The 22,723-nt window shown below is 42.7% G+C and overlaps 2 protein-coding genes and 2 long non-coding RNA genes across 7 annotated transcripts in view; 2 read left to right on the top strand and 2 right to left on the bottom strand.

The window, feature by feature from the left end:
- Nucleotides 1-3,317: 3,317 nt before the first annotated feature.
- LOC146493837 (uncharacterized) lies at nt 3,318-4,747 on the top strand. Its single transcript, XR_014871825.1, has 2 exons — nt 3,318-4,200; nt 4,297-4,747. It is a non-coding gene; the product is annotated as an uncharacterized LOC146493837 (long non-coding RNA).
- Nucleotides 4,190-6,279, bottom strand: arl4ab (ADP-ribosylation factor-like 4ab). 4 transcript variants are annotated; one of them, XM_085147807.1, is made up of 2 exons: nt 6,149-6,279; nt 4,190-5,194 (listed from the first exon to the last, which is right to left on the bottom strand). In XM_085147807.1, the coding sequence occupies exon 2, from the start codon at nt 5,115-5,117 to the stop codon at nt 4,512-4,514; it is 606 nt and encodes a 201-aa protein (XP_085003933.1). In that variant the 5' UTR covers nt 5,118-5,194; nt 6,149-6,279; the 3' UTR covers nt 4,190-4,511. The 4 variants fall into 4 exon arrangements, with proteins under 4 accessions (XP_085003933.1, XP_085003935.1, XP_085003932.1 ...); XM_085147809.1 differs by lacking the exon at nt 6,149-6,279 and adding an exon at nt 5,813-5,923; XM_085147806.1 differs by lacking the exon at nt 6,149-6,279 and adding an exon at nt 5,312-5,501.
- A 2,060-nt stretch (nt 6,280-8,339) lies between these two features.
- scin (scinderin) overlaps nt 8,340-22,723 on the bottom strand; it is a 30,612-nt gene continuing 16,228 nt past the window's right edge. The window contains exons 9-16 of the mRNA XM_085147792.1: nt 20,219-20,340; nt 17,091-17,181; nt 15,887-16,057; nt 15,638-15,815; nt 11,977-12,098; nt 8,888-8,965; nt 8,755-8,815; nt 8,340-8,563 (exon numbers count right to left, since the gene is read on the bottom strand). Coding sequence (XP_085003918.1) covers nt 8,400-8,563; nt 8,755-8,815; nt 8,888-8,965; nt 11,977-12,098; nt 15,638-15,815; nt 15,887-16,057; nt 17,091-17,181; nt 20,219-20,340 — 987 coding nt within the window. The 3' untranslated portion in view covers nt 8,340-8,399. The remainder of the gene's footprint in view (nt 8,564-8,754; nt 8,816-8,887; nt 8,966-11,976; nt 12,099-15,637; nt 15,816-15,886; nt 16,058-17,090; nt 17,182-20,218; nt 20,341-22,723) is intronic.
- On the top strand, nt 8,461-8,996 carry LOC146493835 (uncharacterized). Its single transcript, XR_014871824.1, has 2 exons — nt 8,461-8,577; nt 8,808-8,996. It is a non-coding gene; the product is annotated as an uncharacterized LOC146493835 (long non-coding RNA).

The following is a 22,723-nucleotide window of genomic DNA, read 5'->3' as shown; positions in this document are numbered from 1 at the left end:
TTATCGGTTTTCAGCGTTATTTTGTTATCGTTTTTATCGTTTACTCGGTTTTCCTGGGTCTTTTCACGTGTGTTATGAATAAATCTTCTTTTTTTCTGTAGTTTTATTTTGTTGTATTTATCCGCGACACCTTAAAGGCCGGTCCGTGAAAATATTGTCGGGCATAAACCGGTCCGTGGCGCAAAAAAGGTTGGAGACCGCTGGTGTAAATGACAGTAAATACTATATACTGAATGTTGTGCAGCACGCAGGACCAACAGTACACAAGTGCTTTGAGGTAGCAGCAGTCTTCTTTATTAAGATTACTTGTTGAAAACACTGAATAAGTATTCTTGGTGTGTGTTCTTTGTTCTACTACACTTCAGCAAACGTGTTGGGTTTGCAGCTGTCAGATATCACGCAGTACCATCTGGAACCATTTGATTGGAAACAGCTTTATTACTCAGCATGCCAGTGATCCCGAACACACTGGCAGTGGAGCAAAATCATAGCTAAAGCCATAATCGACAAATAGAGGAAACAGGAAACATTGTTAAACCTGCCAAAGTTCCTCGAAGAGAGTACTGATGACTTATCTGGGAGCTCACAAACGGACGCTGAACATCAGCTAAAGAACTCCCGGCCTCACTCGCCTCAGTTAAGGCCAGTTTATGATTTCACAATATGACAGAAACTGGGCAAAAATGGCGTTTATGATCGAGTCTGAGGCAAACCCACTGCTGACCGAAGAGAACAGAAACTAGGAGAATAGACGAGCTTTTAAAACTCTTGTGATCCATGGTGGGCCGTGTAAACTTAAATCTACGTGAAGAGTGACTGCATTAGTGCATTAATACCATAATCTTTGGGTATATAAGACACATATGATGTCATGTTGTTCTTCTGGCACATGGTGGCGCTAAACATGTTCTAAATGCTTCTCCAGCTTCACAGCGTTACGTCTGTGAGTGTCTTAGAGCCTCCAGGCTGTAAATGTCATGTCCACTTTAAACACAGTCGGCTGTCATTCATGCATCTGCAGTTTCCTTCCTCCACAGCAGTATCTGCCCAGCACCCCTCTGTATTTTCCATTACACACAGTAGAGCGGCGTGCCAGGTCAAGACTGCCGTTTCCCTTTGGCTGGAGGGTGACCGCCGGCAGTAAAACACTACTGACGGCTTTTAGGTGTCATTTTTTTCTACATAATCATAGCAGTGCTGGAGTTTCATTAATGATGGATTAGTGAAGACACACTGTTGGCTGCAGCTTCTCTATCAGGTTCTATGTGTTTAGACATGAGGTCACAATGAGGTTGAGACTCCACCACTTTTCTACTTGTATCTACTCCAGTCAGCTGCCTGCTGAGGACACTGGACTGTTACTGAGGGCATACTGGTCCAACTGTATACAAACCATTAGTGTTTTGAATCACTTTAGCTCAGCTAATGTGAGTTTGAGCTAACTCAGGGGTCAGATTAGCAGAACACACAGCAGCAGCACAGTAGCAGCATATATTTCATAGCCATTCCTCCAGTCTTTTAAAGAGCTGAGAAAAAAGACTTTAAAAACATGTTCGGGTGTATACTCAGCAGCAGAGAGGGGTGCAGGGTTGAGGTGGGACGTCTGAACGCTGTGTGGACTTCTAATCTGATTCCCAGTCAGCTCCAACTGTGAACGGTGTAAACTGCAGTTTCCAGAGCTGAGAACAGGATACGGTGATAACGTAAGAGGAACCGCTCCCTTCCTTGCTTCGGTTTCCTGAGAAGAGTCTGGCTGCCTGCCGACAAGACCCCACCCAACCAACCGCTCAGCACCGAGTGAAGAGATAGCACGACCCTTTCTGCAAACTGCCAACTAACGATTACTAAATGGCCAATTTTGTGTTCATCCAGCACGTAGTTCAGATAAAAACACTTTCAGATGATCATGAGAGAAACTTTCTATTTTACTTTTATTTAAAAGTATTTGCCCCCTTCCTGACTTCTTGTTTATTTTACATATTTGTCACACTTACATATATTATACTCATAATATTAGGCAAAGATATCCAAAGAGCTATCTGAACCCTGTGTGCAAAAAGTAAGTTTTTGAAAAGCTCCACTCAGACCTGACGAACCAAGAAATCACAAAGTCTGATAAAGTGAAGCAGCTAAAAGATCCCATAAAGCAAAAGACAGCATGTTGATTGATTGATTGATTGAAGTAGAGTCTTTGGGACTTCATTGGACCATGGTGAAAGCCATTCTCCACAAAGGAGTGGGTGACACAGTTAAAAGTCAGATGTGGTGGTGTGATGATCGAGGGCTGCTTTGCTGTTTCAGGACCTGACCAACATACTGTCATTGATGGAACCATGAAGTTTGTTCTACAAGAAAATCCAGCTCAGTTCATGCCCTGAAGCTTAAGCGCACTCGGGTTATTCAGCAGGACGGTGACCCAAGACGAACCAACGAGTCCACCTCAAAATGGTACAAAGAAAACCAACATTAAGGTTTTGGATGTTTTGAAATGTCCTTGTCAAAGTTCGACCTTAAAGCTGATCCAGATGCTCTGGAAGGACCATGAAAAGCAGTTCATGCTCGACAATCCTCAAACTGGCTCAACTGGAAACGTCTGTAAAGACCAGTGGGCCAAAACTCCTTCACAGTAGTTTCAAAGACTCATTACATTATTTCAAATGCTTGATCGCACTTCCTGCTCTCAAAGCTGCCACAACCAGTTATTAGGTTTTGGTAGCTTTTCCCTTAGTAACAAATAAAAGCACGTAAGTCCACCAGCCTCAATAAATTAAATAATCCCTTAACGCTACATTTTGTATTTACTTGGAGCATCTTTGTGTGTTAGATTTGTATGACAAACATGCCAAAAAAATAAAAATTAGGAAGGGAGAAAACTCTTTTTATCGGCCCTGTTTAACCAACAGATTTATGCACTTTTATTAGTATCACTGAACACATGATGTACAATTCTTCCTTTGAAGAAGTGGAATCAAAGTCGTTTTATAGCAAATAATTGTCCATCACGGTCATCCCGACTCTGGATGCAGTGCTGTAGTTTGGTGCTACACAACCCATTTGCTTACACACAAGGACACACGATAACACGTTTACCTTCAACAGCACATGTGGTGCAGCTGGAACCAATGACACGAGTTTGCTTCTTTTTTGGTAACAAAGTTACCAAATTGTAAACTTGTAAAGCCTCGTTGGGCTACCTTTGAATAAGCGAACAAGCTCATAGTGCTGCGACGTGCAAAAGCCGGTGGGTGCGAATCCTTAACGTAATCAGTAACTGCTCAGCCTTTTATCTCACTGCATACATACACCCAAACGCTCCGACGCTTCCACTCTGATCGTGTTAACTGATGTCCAAAAAAGTACTTTTTAAAAGTGTGTTATTAATGCCTTACAACAAAAATTCCAAACATGACAGGAAGTAAAAAAACAAAGAAACAATCACTACTCACTGAACATGAAAATAAATTCTCAGACGACGTTTAACATCACAGTTTTTATCCAATGTTAGCAGCACTGACACAGTAATCACAGGACGGCCTTAGACGTTACAACAATGCAAGTAAAGCACGTGGGACCAGTCTATGTTCTGCAACAAAAGGAGACGCGACCCTGAAGAACTTAATAAATGAAGAAATGTGGCTGGTGACCTGAAAACTAACATCTTAGCAGCAACGCAGACGACACTTGCATATCAAAAAGTATAACGCTGATTGTCATCTTCCTCCAAGTGTGACTCGGACTTCTCACTGTGGTTTTTTAGGACAGTAGTTACAGTTGTTAGCTTTAAATATTTGAGCACTGAAGCGATCGTCAATTATTGACTACATGTTGTCATATAAACTAATAGCAGAGAGTATATAAAGCCCTTTTTTGGTGCAGTTGATTGAAAAGCAGCCTCGTGCTAAGAAAACAACTCGTGTGAGTCACATTTTGGTCTTTTGACACGGCTGTCGAGTGAAGAAACCGATCACTGTTATGTTTAAACAGTAACCAGATGATGAAGATCAATTAGTGTAGCTGTACTCGTCGTGTCATCGAGACGTGTCAGCAGGAACACAGGCGCACGCTTGACAAATAGCTTCTATTCAACCGATTGTGACACGTGAGGCTGTTTCGAGGAGTCAGTAGTGATTCTGTACTTAGTGAGTCATTATCAACTTTCAGAGCTTTGGTGGAATATACACGATCGAGACTTATTTGATTGTTTTAAGTTGGTACAGCGTATGTTTCAACAAATAAACACAACAAAAGCTTTTTGTCCTTCTTTGAGAGTTCGGCGTATTGCTGCACTAACTTTAGAACGACTGCATTCACAATCCATTGCACGGGCCTCAGTGGGAGCACTGGCTAACTGGCTAACTTTAAGCCACTTCAGTTGAAGGAACAGACCCAGACAAAACTGACAGAATGGATACCCACACTGTGTCTTGTTCCAGCTAAACCCAGTGTTGTATTCAGCTGTACTCGTGCAGCTCTAGATTCTGCTCATAGTTTGTAGTCCCTCTACTAGCACATCATCTCTTCCTCTTTTGCTGCCGCAGCACCTTTCTCCTCTTCACGATCATGGCATGCAGCTTCTCCAGTCCCTCCTGCAGCCCCTCGCCGATAATGGCACAAGCAGGCTGGAGGTGCCAGGGTGTGGCGGTGTTGAGCTCACCTAGCGACAACATGCTCTCCATCTCAGGCAAACTAAGAGAATTGCGCAGGTCCTGTTTGTTCGCCACCACCAGGACCGGCACGCCCTGGTTCTCTGCCAGCCGTGTGATTTTGTGCAACTCTGCCTTGGCTTCCTCGATGCGCTCGGCATCCACCGAGTCCACCACAAACACAATGCCATCGGCGCAGCGTGTGTACGAGCGCCACAGAGGCCGCAGCTTCTCCTGGCCGCCTACGTCCCAGAAGTGGAAAGACGCGGTCCGACGGCTGCCTCCGAGAGACACTTTGATCTTCTCTGTGTTGAAGCCCTTGGTCGGGACGGTGTTCACGAACTCATTGAAACGCAGGCGATACAGCACGGTGGTCTTGCCTGCACAGTCCAGTCCTAGAATGACAATGTGGAGAGCCTGAAAGCAGGGGAGGCGGGGGAGCAGCGAGCGGTGATCCGACAGTCCGTTTCCCATCTTGGCACACAGACCAAAGGAAGTTGCCACTAAATATTCCCGAAGTTGATGTTGTTGTGAAAGAACTGCAGCAAAAGCTAGAATGTAGAAGAGAAATGCACGAGTCAAGGCAAGCAAACACACAGCACTGTTACTTTACAAGGACACAAACACACAGGAAGTGAATAAACCACACACCCTCACATTATCCTCACACTGAGCTCGGAATAAAACAGCAGGGCGCACTTCAACGTGTGACTCGGTAAACAACGGGGGCAAGAGATCCATCCGTCACCCCCATGGACAGATCAAAACCGGCCTTTGTGGGGGTTTTTTAACAACTGAGCGACTGACATGTTGCTTTAAAAATGTGTTGCTTGGCAACCGACTTCTTTATGCTGAAAGGTCCGTTTCTAATCTATAAATTAAAATAAATCTTACGTTACTAACGAATCGACATGTGCTGAAGAATTGCCCCCCCCGAGGTCGCTGATGAAAACGTTTCCGACGATAAGAAAACTGCGTTTTTATGAGTTTACGGCCGGTTTGCAGCGGCCGCTCCCGCCCTGCTCACCGAGGTAGACACGGACACGGTGATGAGTGATGCGCCACTAAGTAAGCGTTTCATTAAAAGCTAGCATTAAGAGTTAGCCCGAACTGAAATATATGGCAAATAAAGATGAAACATCTCTATTTATATCAAACACTGTGAATACCTTTAGCTTGTTATCCGAGGAGCGGCGTCAGTTTGTGACATATCCAAATGGAGTCTGGCGTGCAGAGCCGTGGGTCCTGTGTTACAGACCTGACTCGCTTGCAAAGCCAACAAGTGTTGGAAAAAGCAGACTTAGCGCTTTGGGCCTTTTATGCACGTTTACATATAAAGCAGCGTTAGGTTATCGTTACATGGCAAAGCGGGCGGACATCAACGTAATTTGCTTCATTGAGGGGAAATTAATTTGAGCTGTCTCTGGGGTTAGATAAGATTTCCCGGCTGTTATCGCTGTTTTCTACAGAAGAGTGGATCTGTCACGGCAGCGTAAGAAACGTACCTCGACAAACGATGTTAACCCATCACCGCTGGCAGCGCGTCCACAGGTTCGCTAACCCACCGCCTTCACCTCCTCAGACGCCTACAACTACTACTACCTCTCCATTCCGCAGCGGCGCTAAGACCACTAGAATAAACACCACTATTTCCGCTTCCGCTTTTCAAAATAAAAGCATAGTCGGCATATTTGGTTTGGCTGACTTCCACAGGCTTCGAAGCAAATCACGTAAAAGGGAAAGGCTCATTAAACGTACCGATACAAAGGGTGCTGTTGTTTGGAAGGGTTTGAAATAGGAAATTATATAGCTTTAATGCATCATCCTCGTGTAAAATCTTATAACCATACAAGAGCTGAGAGTTCAGCGTCAGTGGCCTATTTACACGATTCCCCTCGTGTTGTACGCCCACCACGGGAAAACTCGTCAAAACAGGATTACAGTAATACTTGTAATAGTAATTTATATTAGTGATATTAAATGTTTACACTATTTCAGAGTTACTCGGGATCCATTCCATGCACTTTATAGTCTAATTATCATGAACCTCAATTTTTCCAAAATTATGTAACACTGTTAATTTAAAGTCATTTATTTATATATTTATTTATTTAGCGACTCACTTCGTGGTTACACTCAAACCTGTGCAATTAAGCCCGTTATCAAAGAGCACATCTCGGTGGAAAGGTTTCTTTAGGTATTTATTTATTTATTTATTTGGAAGAAGGTCAGTTTTTCAGGTTATATTCCACACACAGTGGCCTAAATTATGTTGAAGGGTTTAAAAAAAGACATTATAGTTGGGATACACATGGACAGGTCGCCGGTCTGCTGCAGGGCTGGACGCAGAGAGGCAGACACATTCACACCTCTGGGCAATTACGAATAAACACTTCTAACCGCATGTCTTTGGATTGTGGGAGGAAGCGGGAGTATCCGGAGAGACGTCACCCGGCCCCGGGTGAAAACATGGAAACTCCACACAGCAAGGACCCAGACTGATGGTGGATTCGTGCAGTAGGACCTTCTTGCTGTGAAGCAGCAGTGCTGACTCCCACTATACAATTTAAAAAACAAAGAAACTACTACATTGCTTATTTTAATTTTTATCATACTGTCTCCAGCTCATAATGAATTGACTGAGCAACTCTGCTCTGTGGATGAGGTTGAGATTGCACGTGCTTTTGGATCAATATGAAAGTCGTGGCCAAATATTGTTTATTACACATTTTAATTATATTATTATAGGTAAAGTTGATGCTTGGAAATGTAAAATTCATCTGGGGGCATACAAACATCTACACCAGGCCTCGTGTTCACCCTCTGCTGGTGGAATTGTATCATTCAGACTATGACTGGCACACTTGCATACATGGATGGAGAAACTAGAAGACTAAACACACTGAGTCTGACACTCTTTTGTTTCAACTGTTGTAAGAAGTGGCAACAATTCACAGGAAATGAATGACTCTCATTCACACAGTAAATATAAAGCTACCCAGTACACATCCTGCAAGCACAGAGCAGCCAACACATATTCAGAGCAATGCATTTGCATTTTTTTAAAACTGCTGTTTTTGTAAGTTTAATGGATTCAGAAGGACTGATACAAAAACAAATGGCAAAGAAAACTTTCCAGTGTCCAGATGATGATGCATCAGGATGTGTTAAAACAGACCAAAGGAGAACAGAATGCAGGAACTTCCAACATTTGATTATCTACTTTTATTATATAGCTCTGAAGTTTACATGCTTTATTTCAGCTGCACAATATTGTCAAAATCAGGAACATCCTTCCACAGAAAAATGCCCTGGACTGCTGAACTAGAAGATGACACAGCAGCCTTCAGTTAATCCAATATGCTGCAATAAGAGCACTAACAGGGATGAGCAGAGCTAGCATCGCTTCATTTGAAACCCTCAGCTGGCCAAGTCTTCATAAACACTCGTAACATAATGCACGCCATAAAAAGCTTTAATTACTGATTACTATCAAAGCTGAGTTGTTTCAGCAGGTATGAGAAAGCAGCGTATCGCGCAGTGAACACAGGACTGTTCTCATTAAAGGATTTTAATACAGACTGCTGCCTCTACAACAAGCCTCTAAAGGATGCAGCATCCTTTAGAGGCTTGTTGTTTTCAAACTTTAGGGAAGAAATCTGCCACTGACAGCACACATGTGGATATGTATTTAAATTGTGCTGATTATAAAGATGATAATATTTCTGTGTTCTGTTGATTTATCATGTGAATGTTTTAAACATTCAGAGACTTCACGCTCCTGGTGATCGAGTCCCAGTAGGAAGGGTCCCAGGCCAGGAACCAGCCTGTGAAGTTGGGAGGTTCATGGCCTTGTTTCACCACCACCACAGGGGTCAGCTTGTCACGCCCCCCGGGGTCAGTCTCAATGTACTGTTTGGCTGCAGAGGAGACAGTGAGTCACAGGCAGGAAACTCAAACAAAAGTTTGTTGTAGGATGAATTTTGTAGATAAAAATCTAAAAAAAAAACTATAATTAAGGGTTCATTAGCTGTTAGCTATTGTATTTCAGAACAGGTTTAAATAGTCTCTTTATTATTCAAAGATCTTTGAATATTACTATATTACTCACCAGATTTGAGAGATTCAGCTCTCTCCACCTCGTTTGCATCCTTTCCAATCCAGACGAACACCTACAACAGAAGAGTGTGTGAGGGGTTGTTCACTTCGTCCTAAGACGTCTGTCGTGTTCTACAGTTCAGTACCTGGTCCCAGACATCCAGCAGCATCACGTCATCTTCAGCTAAGTCATCCTGTGTGAAATCTCCTGGAACCTCTTCAATCTGCACACAATAACATTTACAGTTTTTTCTGAATGCTTAAACACTAACTGTGATTCTTACAGCACAATTTCTAAAACTATTAATACTTATAGCAAAACCACTCACTGAGTTTGCAAAGCTAAAAGCACAAACACTGCTTTGCACTCAGTTTGCCATTTTGTAACACACTTTGCAAACCTGTAGCTACAATCCACTGCACAGCACTGTAAACACAACTCACTGCTTTACACTCAATTTCCAAATGATCAACGCACTCCTAGCAAAACTATACACATTTAAGGCCATTATTTACACTATTTTGCCAACTGTCTGGCACACTGTCACATGTGAAAACTTTTTTAGATAATTAGTTCACTTTGCAATCAGCCCAAGCTCTATACAGTTTTTTACAGACGCTAGGACACATTTCTCAATACTTAGGTCACTTTTGCAAAACTCCTCACACAGTGAGCACAACAGAAGTCTATGTGGGCTAAACTGAGGATCAGTTATCATTGTTTTGGCACAAAATGCATTCAATGACTACATCTCTCAAATTTCATGAATTATTTTCTCACTCAGACACAACAACTGCCAAAAATCTTTGTACGTACAGGACATTTTGCATGTACTTACATACTGTTTTCAAAACTGTTAAACTTATGGTCAAAACAATAACATAATGCAAAACTGAATAAGACAGCAAAATTCAACAGCAATATTTTATTGAAACATATTTTAAATCTAAAAATGCAGTTTAACCAGCCACAGCTGATTCTCATTGTAGATGAACATCTACACAGGTGTTACTCTAGTCTTTCCCAGGTGTGTTGCCCTACATGACATAAGATGTGATGTGGATGAGAACCTGTGGCCAAATGGAGAAGACCGAGTAGATTAGCATTACTATTGTATGTGTATCAGTGGATGGTGTGGATACAAATTCTTGTATTTTGGGATTACTTAGTGCAAAAAAATAAAAATACATAAACAAATATTAACGAATTCTGCATGATGTCTGATTCATTCCAGTAACATATATTGAAATTATAAACAGAGATGTGTCCTTGTTTTACACAAGAAAACACTGTAATGCTACATGTTGTTAGTGTTTTTTAGGTCATTGTTTTGTGGGTGACAAAGTGTGTTTGTCGGCTGTCAACCTTTGCTAGTGTTCTGGAAGAATGAGTTTATTTGAGACCTGAATAAAGTGTTTTGGTAGTTGTAGTGCATTTTGAATGTGAAATGAACTGCTTTGCCAAGCTGAAGGTCAGTTAGGAGAATTGTGTGAAGAGTTTTGCAAAAGTGACCTAAGTATTGAGAAATGTGTCCTAGCGGCTGTAAAAAACTGTAATACAGGTCAGCTCTGTGTGTGGAGAACAATGGAGGGAGCAGGAAGAGTGAGACGTAGAGGAGGCCGAGGAAGAGGACATGGAGGTGAAGAAGTAGGAAGAAGAGGACGACAAGGACAAGGAGGAGCAAGAGGAGGACGAGGAGGGGGGAGAGGAAGGGTAAGAATAGTAAGACATAGAATTGCTGATGACATCAGAGCTACAATAGTGGACCATGTATTCAACCGTGGAGTGACCCTGAGGGAAGCTGGCCGACGGGTTCAGCCTAACTTCAGCCGCTACACTGTAGCAAACATCATAAGGACAATTTGAAATGAGAATCGGTGAGTACTGTTAGTACAGTGAGTACAGTCACTTTGCACTAAGATCTGTAGCACTGCCGTATGCTAATGAGGAACACAACAATACCATAGATGTAAAAATACTGAAATTGTTACTTTACAGAGTTGCTAGACGAGCAGATGCTGGGGCAGAGGAAGCCTGTTCACTGCAGACCAAGAAACCCATATAGTCAATATGGCGATTGCAAATAATCCTATACTTGGAAATAAACACTTGTGTTTGTTTTGATGTGTGTGAATAAACACCAGGACTTGAAGTTTGGATCCCTCCATGTTTACAGATCTATGACAGAAGTATGACCTCAAACTGACATAGCCTACCTTGTGCACAGAGAAAGCAAAAGCCAGATGTGTTTTTTATTCATACCATCAGTGTGTAGTTGGTGCATTGTGCGCTTATTAATGTGATGGCTTGTGTTAACTGTTGGATACAAAAATACCATTTTTACAAAGGTGTGGCGAGTTAAGCAGGGTTATTCGCTTTTACAAGAAAACTACAATGTTTTGCTGATTGGGTGAAGAGTTTTGCAAAAATAGCCAATAGTTCCAAAAAATGTGCTCAAGCCATCAGAAAAAACTGTAAACTCAGCTACTTTTCAATGATCAGTGTTTAGCACAACGTGACAAAAGCTGAATATTAGAAGCTCAGAATGTAGTTTTAATGACACGGGACTGTGTTACAGCACAACTGTCCCACCTGACCACCTGGGGAATGTAACAGGTAACTGAAGTGCTGTGAATAACTGTAACCTGTGTTAGAAAGGCTGCATTTATTATTTAGAGGAGTGTTTAATGATATCTTACAGTTTGTTTAAATGCACTACACCAAATGTGCTGATTGTCTACTGGAAAATATAACAGCACATCATTACTGGTGAAGCAGCTCGACATGATGTGGGTCTTATGCTGTCAAGGGCCTATTTAACACAAGTGACAGCACAGAGGCGCTAATCATGACCCATAAATGGTTCAAATGTGAGCCTCCAGCTAAGAATGATTGGTAAGCAAAGAAAACTGTCCCTCCAACTTAGTTTGTTCCATCTGTGGGAAACTGTGGCAAAATGAATACAAACAAAACAAAACAAAACGTCATTAGTCTGATAAATAATAGAAATTCAGGTTTTTGTTTTCTCATTTTTATGATGAGTGGTCTAATAAATTTGTTAAGCACATATTTTGGGGGCGACCGTGGTTCTGTTATATAAATGCAATCCATTATTATTATTATTATTATTATTATTATAAACTAATACAATAAAAACAGAATAAATAATATGCTGGAAAGAAAAGTAACAAATAGATTCCTATGAGGGGAAAATGACAGATGTCAGAAACTTACTGTGAACCTGCCGGTCTTGTTGGAACATCCAAAGAGTCGAGGAGGATGAGTCATAGACGGACTCTCCAGCCTCTCTGATGTCTGGTACTCCTTCTTCCCTCCTAATTCAGCCCAGAAATTAGCTGCAAGACAAAAGCTCGTATAATCACATTCAAGTATAAGTATGAAGCCATTCAAACGTTCATATAGGGCAGCGGTCTGCAACCTGGGAGGGAGCTCTGGTCCCCTGCAAGACACCTCTAACTTTACCCTCACCTTCATCCTAAAGCTTCGAGCTGAGGGCCGTTTTCTCCCAGCAGGTAAGACGGCTCCCCAGCCTAAGTGGGAGTGTATGTGGCAGTGGGGTTGGTTTGTGGCTCAGCTGCAGGGGAGGAGTAGTCCAGTGAGTTCACACGTTCATCTATTTAGTACGCTTGGACCAGAGCTGCAGGACAGAGCTAGTTGACTAAAGGAGTGTCTGTGGTGTTTTGAGTACACTGAGTACAAATCCCAGAATCAGAGAAACCCATTGTTACTCGCCATAATGTGTCCGGGTGGCTGTTCTTTGTTCCGCCTGTCTGTGTCTTTAAGAGTCTCTGCAGGTCCCTGATTGGAGAAGCTGACGGCTGCTGATTGGTCCCCTGATCATGGTAAATGGACTGATGTAGCGCTTTTCTACTCTCCCGGAGTTCTCAAAGCGCTCTATACAACATGCCTCATTCACACCCACTCGTACAAGCACTTCTAAACACAAGTGCAAACTAATCTACATCGGAGGGCAACTTGGGGTTAGTATTGCCGATATCTGACATGTAGACTGGGGAAGCCAAGGATCGAACCACCGACCTTCCAATCAGTAGCTGATCTGCTGATCTGCTCTGCCACTTGAGCCACAGTCAGTCGTCCCTGGGCAGCACCTGACAGCAGCAGACCCATCCTTGGCCTCCAACCCTGTGTTACTCGTGTGTGTTCCTGAGGATTGTTGAGCTTCTGTATATAGTGTGTAGTTTAGAGTCAGGTGTAAACAGTCACTGAAGCCGAAGGGTGAGCTGCCTTCTTATTTTCTCCTGTTTATTCAGTCAGGGGTAGCATTTGTCTTTGGTTTGTTCTTTTTATCACGTAGGGTTCAGGTAGCACCTCCTGGACTGGTTTTGTTTGTTATTTTGGCCTTTGTTCACCCCGGAGTCACGCTGCAGTTTAGGCACAATAAACCAGTTTCACATCTAAATCGCCTGTGGTATGGTTTCGGAGACCAGGGCGGGGTCACTTTTAACATATGCTACGTTCCTGTACCCCTACACAGGGCGTAACACCCATAAAACCATTTTGTTCAACATGTGTTGTGTGATATGGTTTCTGTGAAGGATGTTTTTGGTTTTTTGTCATTGAGAATTTGTCCAAAAATCAGGTTTCAAAGATAGTGGAAGGTCTTTGTCCCACTCGGGGATGAGTACAGATGTTGAGTTATATATATAATTTTGAGAGAACAGTTTTTTCTTGTCTTGTCCAAAGCTTTGAAACAAATTAGTATCTGACATGAGTTTATTATCTTAAAGGAGGTGTGTGATTCCTTCTTGCGCCCATGCTGTAAAGCAAAGACTTGCTCTGTTGACCTGAAAGTCTGAGTTGTGCGTTTGGAGAAAACCTGCTGGGTTCTGAGTTTGTGACTTCGAGGGTTTTTCATCAGGCTGGCGAGGTGGAGAAGATGAATGGGTTTTTTAAGCAGCAGTGGCATTTAATTAAAGCTGTAATCAAGGGACGTTCTGAAAGTTTACCGTTACCGTCTGCTTGTTCTGATTCTATCCAAGAGTTTTGTGCTACCTTTGGGTAAATCCAACTGATAACATGCTGTATCTACATGTGCTTTTTAATAATATGTTTGATTCCAATGAGCTCTATTCAGTCATGGTTGATTTCATTGGGAAACAGTTCATTCATGATGTGCTTTTTAATTCATGGTCCTTGCTTTTAACCAGTTCTTTTTGCTGGAAATGTTCAAATGTAGCGATGATGGTGAGACCGTGAGACAGTGTAAACAGTAGAATGACACGTTATTAACAGTTTTCAGGATAATCTGGTGCATTTTGGGGATTCCTGAGAAAAGGTGTTTCCGTCTCAGTGCTCTTGTTTGTTTTATTCTCAGTTTACAGATTTGCCCTCTGAGATATTATTGCTGACACAGATAATCTGAGCTTCCAGTTGCCTTTTGGGAGTTTTTAAAAACATGCAAATAGAAGATTAACTAGTTTAACTTTGGGTGTCATCCAGTGTTTCCCAATCTTGTGGAGCCACGGTACATATCTCACATTAGAAAAATCACACGGCGCACCACCAGACAAAAACGTCACAAAAAGCATATTGATCCTTTCCCCTGCGCACCAGGTGTAGTGGAATTAACTCGGCTTGTCCCCAGTATAACCTTTCTGCTTTCTTCTGTCCCCTACTCATGCTGGGCCTTCATCAGAGTTTTCTCCAGGACCAGGTCAGACTGACGACTTTTTCTTTTCAAATATTCATCTATTGCTGTTAAACACTGCGTTCTCTCACTCACAGCATGATTATTATGAAATTCCTTCTTCTTCTTCTGTTTTACTGGCAGTTTGCAACCCATTTAATTAGAGCAGGTAGATGCACTGCCCTCTAGTGGAAGAGAATGTAACTGTTCTGCCAGTTACTCATGCTGATTGCTTGGAGTATTAATCAGGTGGAACTAGATAATCTAGATAATCTTACACAGCACACCTGTGTGCTGCATCACAGTGCTCTGATCTAACAGCCCAATGCTGCGTCTCTGGCACTGAGAATCTCACAGTGTGTTGTGTGATCTCAGCCTAAGACCAATCAAACAGCTGTTTTCAAGTTATAAGGCTTTGTTGTCAATTTTCAATCAATAAATTGTGAAGTTAACCTTGAAGATCTTGGTGGATGTAAGCCAGATGTAATGAATTGTTAACATTACCCCAATCTTCTACCGCTCTAAACATTTTGAGCGATCGTGTTTGTAGACAGACTGCCATGCACGCACAAACACTTCCAAATACAGTGGGGGGGGGGGGGGGTACCCACAGCTGATGAACTGATCAAACTTACCAACAGCTGACAAACAAACTACGACTACTGTGAGATGGTGAACCAAATCAATAAGTTGGACACTAACTGGAAGGTTGGTTGTAAAAACATGACCTCATGTTGCAAACGGAGACATGAGCGCTGGTAAAAATCTTCACTTTCTATCATATTTGTATTTAGTTTCTTTTGAATGGAGATTTTCCTTTTTGCAACAAGTGTTCAAAATAAAACTTTATGTCTGTTGTGGTCCCTGAGTCTGCCCGGCCAGCCCTGCAAGACTACATGTGTTTTAGCTCCTGCTCCTGCATCACTTGGCCGGGGCGGAGCTCACCTCGGGCTCCTGCCTCTGACATACTCACCTGCCGCTAATCACTCACCTGTTGCTCATCGCTGCTTCTGGACACTACTAAAGGCAGCAGCTCAGAGCCTCTCGTGGCTGGAATATTGAATTACCACATTAGTGAGAATCCCGGCTTATAGATTCGACCTGCTGCTGCTAGCGACAACGTCTATGCTGTGTGACAACATGCAGACCTATGCGAGCTTGTGTCTGCGTGTGCGTATCATATGGACACACACATTTGGTATATGTATGCCAAGTGTTGATCGTGACCTGGTTCTTGTCCTTCAGTGATGCGTTTGCAGCTGCAGTTCAGCTCGTTGCTCATGTACTCAGCTCCTTGTTCCTCTTCCTCACTGGCCCCTTTGCCTATCCACAGAAACCCCTGCCCATCAGGGCTCCTCAGAACGAAGGCATCATTAGAGTTTAGGCTGGCGGCACTGGCATCAACCTGAAACAGACAAGAAGTTCAGCATCTTTGCATAAACACATCATTACTAACGACGAGCAGGAAATGCTTACCTCAGCAATCCTGGTGATGGTGCCCAGGTTCCGTCTGACTTGGAAGAGTCGCGTAGGAGGTGGAGGAGGATGACTGCCCAGGCGCGACGTGCCGCTCTTATACACAACGAGGGGTTTAGATTTAAAAAGACTGAGCAGATGTGGGGGTTCTTTACCCTGAGGCACTCTGACCTGAAATATGAAGCAAACTGGTTTTTAACGCACCAGTTAAAGAAAGTTCAAGACAATTATTTTTCACAGGACAATTTAAAGTGTTTCTGGTCGACTCGCCCGTGTGTGTGCACGTGTAGGTCTGCTTATGTGCTTCAGGGGCGGAGCTTGCCTGGCTTCCTGCTCCTTTGGTATCACATCTGTGATCCATTGCTGATTATGGACCTGATTCCATTAGGAATGATCTACACTATAGTGTCAGTATTTGCTCGTCTGCCATCACACGAATATCAAATTGAGTGATTTTTTAATCCAGTGGGTTTAATATGACCCAGCCAGCTCTTCTGGGAAGGCTTTCAACAAGCTTTCCACAAGTGTGCATAAAGGATTAGGCTTCAAACTTTCCTTTTTGCTAAAGCATATAGTTAGGGCTGGACCAGGTGACCCTGAATCCTCCCTTAGTTATGCTGCAATAGACGTAGGCTGCCGGGGGATTCCCATGATGCATTGAGTTTTTCCTTTCCAGTCACCTTTCTCACTCACTATGTGTTAACAGACCTCTCTGTATTGAATCATATCTGTTATTAATCTCTGTCTCTCTTCCACAGCATGTCTTTATCCTGTCTTCCTTCTCTCACCCCAACCAATCACAGCAGATGGCCCCGCCCCTCCCTGAGCCTGGTTCTGCCGGAGGTTTCTTCCTGTTAAAAGGGAGTTTTTCCTTCCCACTGTCGCCAAAGTGCTGCTCATAGGGGGTCATATGATTGTTGGGTTTTTCTCTGTATCTATGAAGCGCCTTGAGGCGACTTTTGTTGTGATTTGGCGCTATATAAATAAAATTGAATTGAATTGAATTGAATAAAAGAAGGGCCATTACGTGAGCTCCTGTCAGGTACATAGTGTGCACTCTGAGCATGTTTCAATGAATCACTGCACCAACTTCCTATTTTCTAGCAAAATATAAAGAAATGAGGAGTGGCTCAAGATTTTGCACAGTACTTTTAGAACAATTAACAAAGCAATCAGTACAAGTGCTTCTCATATTTATTTGTACCTGAACCGCATTCCCTCCCAGTGAACGATCCAGCTCTACAGTCAGGAACGCGGAGGCAGTCAGCTCATCCACAGAGCAGCTGGCTCCCTGCCTGCAGGGGACAGTAACAGTGATCAACGTTCAGTTAGTCAAGTTACAGTAAATCTAGAAAGTGAACCAGTCTATATTCTTAAAATAAAAATGCATCAAATAACTTTTTACTTTGGTTCACTCAGTCCGTTCTCCCACTTTGATTTAGTAAAATGTGAAAAAAGTGAAAATAATCAGAAAAAACTACCAAACAAATAAACAAACACACGCAGCTCATGTAGCTGTGATTCACTGTATTAGCAGTCTTAGCTGTCCACAGGGTGTTCTGTGATGGGAGCTTCCTCAGCTCATTTTGTAATAAAGATTCTGTATTATGGATGATGCATTATCATCCACGCTTAGGAATAGTCATTTGAATTTAAAATCTGAGCCCTGTTTAATCCAGAATTGAATTCAAAATCCTGCTCCTCACATACAAGATCTTAAATAACTGTCATGGTTAGCAGAGCAAACCGTGTGGAATTATTAAAGGACCCAAGATGCAGGCACTGCTGATGTGAAGGAGCTTTATTCATGGTGAGTGAACATACAACAAAGACGAGAGCTGAGAAAACCTAAACTGGGAAAACAAGTAAAAACCAAACATGAAACGGAGAACAGGGAGATGCAGAAAGACACTGGGAGACCAGACAGGATGACGCTGGGAGAGATCAGGGCTAACGAGACAGGAGGCAAGTAAAACTGAACACGCTGACATCAGACACGAACCTTCAAAGTAAAACAGGAAACTCAAAACACACACAAAGACAGCGACTCAGAGACGTGGGCTCTACACAGAGACCTGACTACACTGGAGGGGACACACAGGCAGGGCCGACACAGAACAGAGGAGCACAGAATTAACACCAAACCAAATAACAAAGCCTAAAAACTAGAACTCAGGAAGTTCTACAAAACTAGGGAGCCAGAAATACTAGGACAGAAACCAAAACACAAACAGTCATAATTCATAATAAAATCAAAAGTAAAAGTACAAAAACCAAAAATAACTGAGTCACCGACCCAGGACCGTGACAATAATCAGGCCCCATCTTATCTTAATGACCTTGTAGTACCATATCACCCTATTAGAGCACTTCGCTCTCGCTCTGCAGGCCTACTTGTTGTTCCTAGAGTATTTAAAAGCTTCCAGTTTGGATTCAGGAGACAGACACTATCTCTACTTTTAAGATTAGGCTTCAAACTTTCCTTTTTGCTAAAGCATATAGTTAGGGCTGGACCAGGTGACCCTGAATCCTCCCTTAGTTATGCTGCAATAGATGTAGGCTGCCGGGGGATTCCCATGATGCATTGAGTTTTTCCTTTCCAGTCACCTTTCTCACTCACTATGTATTAACAGACCTCTCTGTATTGAATCGTATCTGTTATTAATCTCTGTCTCTCTTCCACAGCATGTCTTTATCCTGTCTTCCTTCTCTCACCCCAACCAATCACAGCAGATGGACCCGCCCCTCCCTGAGCCTGGTTCTGCTGGAGGTTTCTTCCTGTTAAAAGGGAGTTTTTCCTTCCCACTGTCACCAAAGTGCTGCTCATAGGGGGTCATATGATTGTTGGGTTTTTCTCTGTATGTATTATTGTAGGATCTACCTTACAATATAAAGCACCAAAAGGTAACTGTTGTTGGGTTTTGGCGCTGTATAAATAAAATTGAATTGAATTGAATACCAGGTTTGTGTAATTTTTTAAAAGTCTACTAACAATATTTACATACACTCTCCTTTTTAAGAAAAACAATAAAAAACCTGCATTCTGATTAAAAAGACAGAAATCACATGGATAATCTCATATTTCAAAAGAACATTCTCCAAGCCTTGGAACCGCCGACATGGCTCCAATAGCTTGAAAAATGTTTTCTGATATGCAAAATAAAATGAACATTTTTTCCCAACCAAACGTTCTCCACTTCTTTGACCTTCTGGATGAGGTGTCCTCACTTAACACTGAACACCTGTCCTTTTGCAACATGCCAGTGTTGAGTTATTTTTCCCACCTTCCTGCATCACCCTGCATGAATCCTTTATTCATTATATTTTGATCCATCAGCCTGATCTGTTTTACAAATCATTCTTGTAGTATTCTTCTTGTAGGCATAACTCAGGACTTCCCTTAATTCTCCCGTTTCAGTTTTTGTTGATACAGTAATCCCTTACTTGTACCTTGTAAATCCTCTTTGTAATACTGCAAACCTTCTAAAAGGTCCAGTCAGTGTACAAACTGTTGAGATACCCTTGTCTCACAATTTTTGCATGCTCAATCATCCAAGTATGGAAATCCCAAAAAGTTGATTCTGTTCACCTGGACGTAGCGTTTTCAGTGGGAGAAATGTTTTTTTTTCATAATGCAAATGTACTGTTTCTATGGTCGGGGAAACCTGCAATCACCTAAGACCAAAGAAGACACTTGAATGAGTGACTGAACGCTACGCCCAGATGAACAGATTCAACTTGAGGGGGCAGACTGGTATTTTAATGTCTCCCTCCAAAATATGCTCCCCCAGATTTTATTCCATCGATTGATTTCATCATCACTTTCCTGAAGATGTTTTATTCCCTTGGTTCACTAATGATGTTGGAATTCAATTTTGGATTCTTTGTCCTTTCATCTTGCTTGGTAATGAGAATAGCATACAGAGACTGTTCTCATTCCCGACGCGTAACATACCGCCACGTCCCGAGGCGCTCCATAGGAATGCGAAAGGTAACCTTCCACGTCCCTGTGATACACGCCAGATTGTGGATGGAATCCAATAGGACGACGCTCCCTAACCTTAACCACAAGCTTTATCGTGTTAGACGGGCTGCTCAGTTTCAGCTGCTTCAGTGTTAAATACAAAGATAACAATGAGACTCCACCCCCCCTTCATATTTTCTGAAAGCAGGGAAATGGTGTCAAAAGGGCCAGTGACCATTTGGAGTGTGCCCTAAAGGTCGACTAGTCCTGGGGGTGCACCACTGTTTACCAGCATCAGCAGTGACCGGACATTTGGTGGTGAGAATCAGAGTATTGGATGCAAAGTAGCTCAGTTTCTGAACTCATACCAGGTGTAGATTATCTGCCCCGTCCTGTAAGTGTACAGGATGATGTAGCAGTCTCCACCGTAGAACTGACCATAGTTCTTAGGATCAGCAGGGACCGTACCGCTGCTCTCCACCCTCCAGATCTATAAAATGAGAAAAATAAGAATAGTTATTTCTCTAGTAATACCATAATAATTTTCAACAAAAACTGATTTGCTGTTGCAACAGGTCAACTCATCTTCCCTCAAAGCTGTGTTCCTAGCGTCATGTGCCAACATGAATCATGTCACCTACAGCCAAATAGCTCCAGAATCAAATCAAGTTAATTTGACTTATATAGCACTCTGTTGACCAAAGTGCTGTACAACAGAATAATCAGATACAATTTAAAAAGAAAGTAAAATTAAGGATAATAAAATAATAAAATAATGACAGACCTGACTGGCCTTAAAAGCCAAGGAGTAAAAATGGGTCTTTAGACGAGTTTTAAAAGAATCTGATATCTAAAGGCAGTTTAGTCCACAGTTTCGGAGCGGTCACAGCAAAAGTCCGATCTGCTCTGTGTGTTAATCGAGACCTAGGGACAACTAGCGGACCAAACTAGCATTTGGTCCGCAGACCTCAAAGATCTCACTCGAGTGCACCAATTTAGAAGCTAAGATGAGTGAGAAGCCATCTCACGGGCGCATCTGTAACCGGAAGGTCGCCGGTTCGATCCCCGGGCTCTCTGTCCTGGTTGTTGTGTCCTTGGGCAAGACCGCCTACACCTACTGCCTACTGGTGTTAGCCAGAGGGGCCGATGGCGAGATATGGCAGCCTCGCTTCTGTCAGTCTGCCCCAGGGCAGCTGTGGCTACAACTGTAGCTGCCTCCACCAGTGTGTGAATGTGAGAGTGAATGAATAGTGGCCACCAGTGTGTGGCGCTTTGGGTGCCTTGAAAAGCGCTATATAAATCCAATCCAATTATTATTATTATCTCAATGATAAGAATAAGACCCATGCTATCAACACATACACATACTCAGGTGGAATAATAACTGGCCACACAAGGACATCAATGCCACCAATGTCAACACATGAAAGCTCCTTATAGTACATGGAGGTCTCCAACTAAAGTTCACTGAGGCTCAAAGAGCAACAACAGTTTCAGAGCCACAATCTGAAGCACCTAAAGCCCCTCGTACTTCTGTTTTGTTTTCTCCTTCTTTCTGATGATTGTCACATCTACCACAACTGCTGTCTTCGTCTCCTTGTTAACTAGTTGGCTGCCCAGCAGCTGCTTGTCAATTTTCAGTGTCATTTAATTTTATTTACAATACTGCTCAAAGGTTTTAGAAAGCCCCAATTTTTCCAGTTATTTATTGTGATTCATGTCGTTCACGTCCAATGAATAGTTTGAAATGGTACAAAGGTAAGTGGTGAACTGCCAGAGGTTAAAATAAAAGGTAAGGTTGCCCAAAACTGAAAGAAAAGTACATTTCAGAATTACATTAAAAGGTTTTTCAGGGAACACAACATGGGCCAACAGTTTAAAGCTGTTCTGCAGAAATGCAGTTTGATCAAGCTTTGAAAGCTGGTGCTGCCAATTGTTCCAACTTCTCTGGATTACTTCCAACCTGCTCTGTCTGCATGAAAGCAGTGTTGGAGCACACTGTGGTATCATACCCTCGTGAGCATCAGTCGAACAGTACTGCAGAAAGTAGTGTGTTGCTACAAAAATAGCGAGAAAAAGGCAATTAACATTGGAAGAGAGACAGACCATCACTTATAAATGTAGGTCTGTCCTACAGAGAAAGTCAAGGTGTCAGTGAGTCCAGTTTCCTTCACCATCAAAAGGCTCAGAAGCTGCAGCAAACTGCAGGTTTGACAGGATGAGTTGCAGCAAGAAAGCCATCCCTAACATGGCAGAATAAGACAAAGAGGCTCGTCTGGGCCATGAAACACCACGACTGGGCTACTGAAGACTGGAAGAAGATATTATGGACCGATGGATCAAAGTTTGAAATCTTCGATTCATCACGCAGGATCTTTGTAGGCCGTCGAGTAGGTGAAAGGACGGGTCCACAGTGTGTGGCATCAACTGTCAAACATGGAGGAGGAAGTGATGGTCTAGGGCTGTTTGCTGGATCGGTGACTTGACCAGAGTGAGAGGCAGCCTGAACCAAAACAGCTACCACAGCATCCATGCAGGACCCTCGGGTATGCACCTAGTTGGTCAGGGCTTCATCCTACAGCAGGATAATGACCCCAAACATAAATCCAAGCTGTGCCAGAACCACCTCAGGAACAAAGAACAAGATGGTGAGTGTGAAAACACGGAGGTCCAGCACAGTCTCCAGACTTAAACCCCATCAAGCTGGTTTGGGATGAACTGGACAGAAGAGTGAAAGCAAAGCAGCTACAAGGTCCAAGTTTATGGGAACTTCTGCTACAGATGTGGGAGAAGATTTGATTTCTGTTGTAGCCAGAAGCCACGGCTGTGTTCAGCTGTTATATCTGCAAAGATGGCTACTCTGATGAGTCAAA

This window comes from Neolamprologus multifasciatus, chromosome 22, assembly GCF_963576455.1.
Source record: "Neolamprologus multifasciatus chromosome 22, fNeoMul1.2, whole genome shotgun sequence".
Classification (NCBI taxonomy): Eukaryota; Metazoa; Chordata; class Actinopteri; order Cichliformes; family Cichlidae; genus Neolamprologus; species Neolamprologus multifasciatus.
This window is presented reverse-complemented; position numbering and strand designations above follow the sequence as displayed.

What these genes read in the sequence shown, in the direction of transcription:
- arl4ab (XM_085147806.1), bottom strand. Translation starts at nt 5,384, where the DNA reads ATGGATCTCTTGCCCCCGTTGTTTACCGAGTCACACGTTGAAGTGCGC. An exon ending in TGTTTTATTCCGAGCTCAGT is followed by an intron (nt 5,195 to 5,311) that starts GTGAGGATAATG and finishes TCTACATTCTAG; the next exon opens with CTTTTGCTGCAGTTCTTTCA.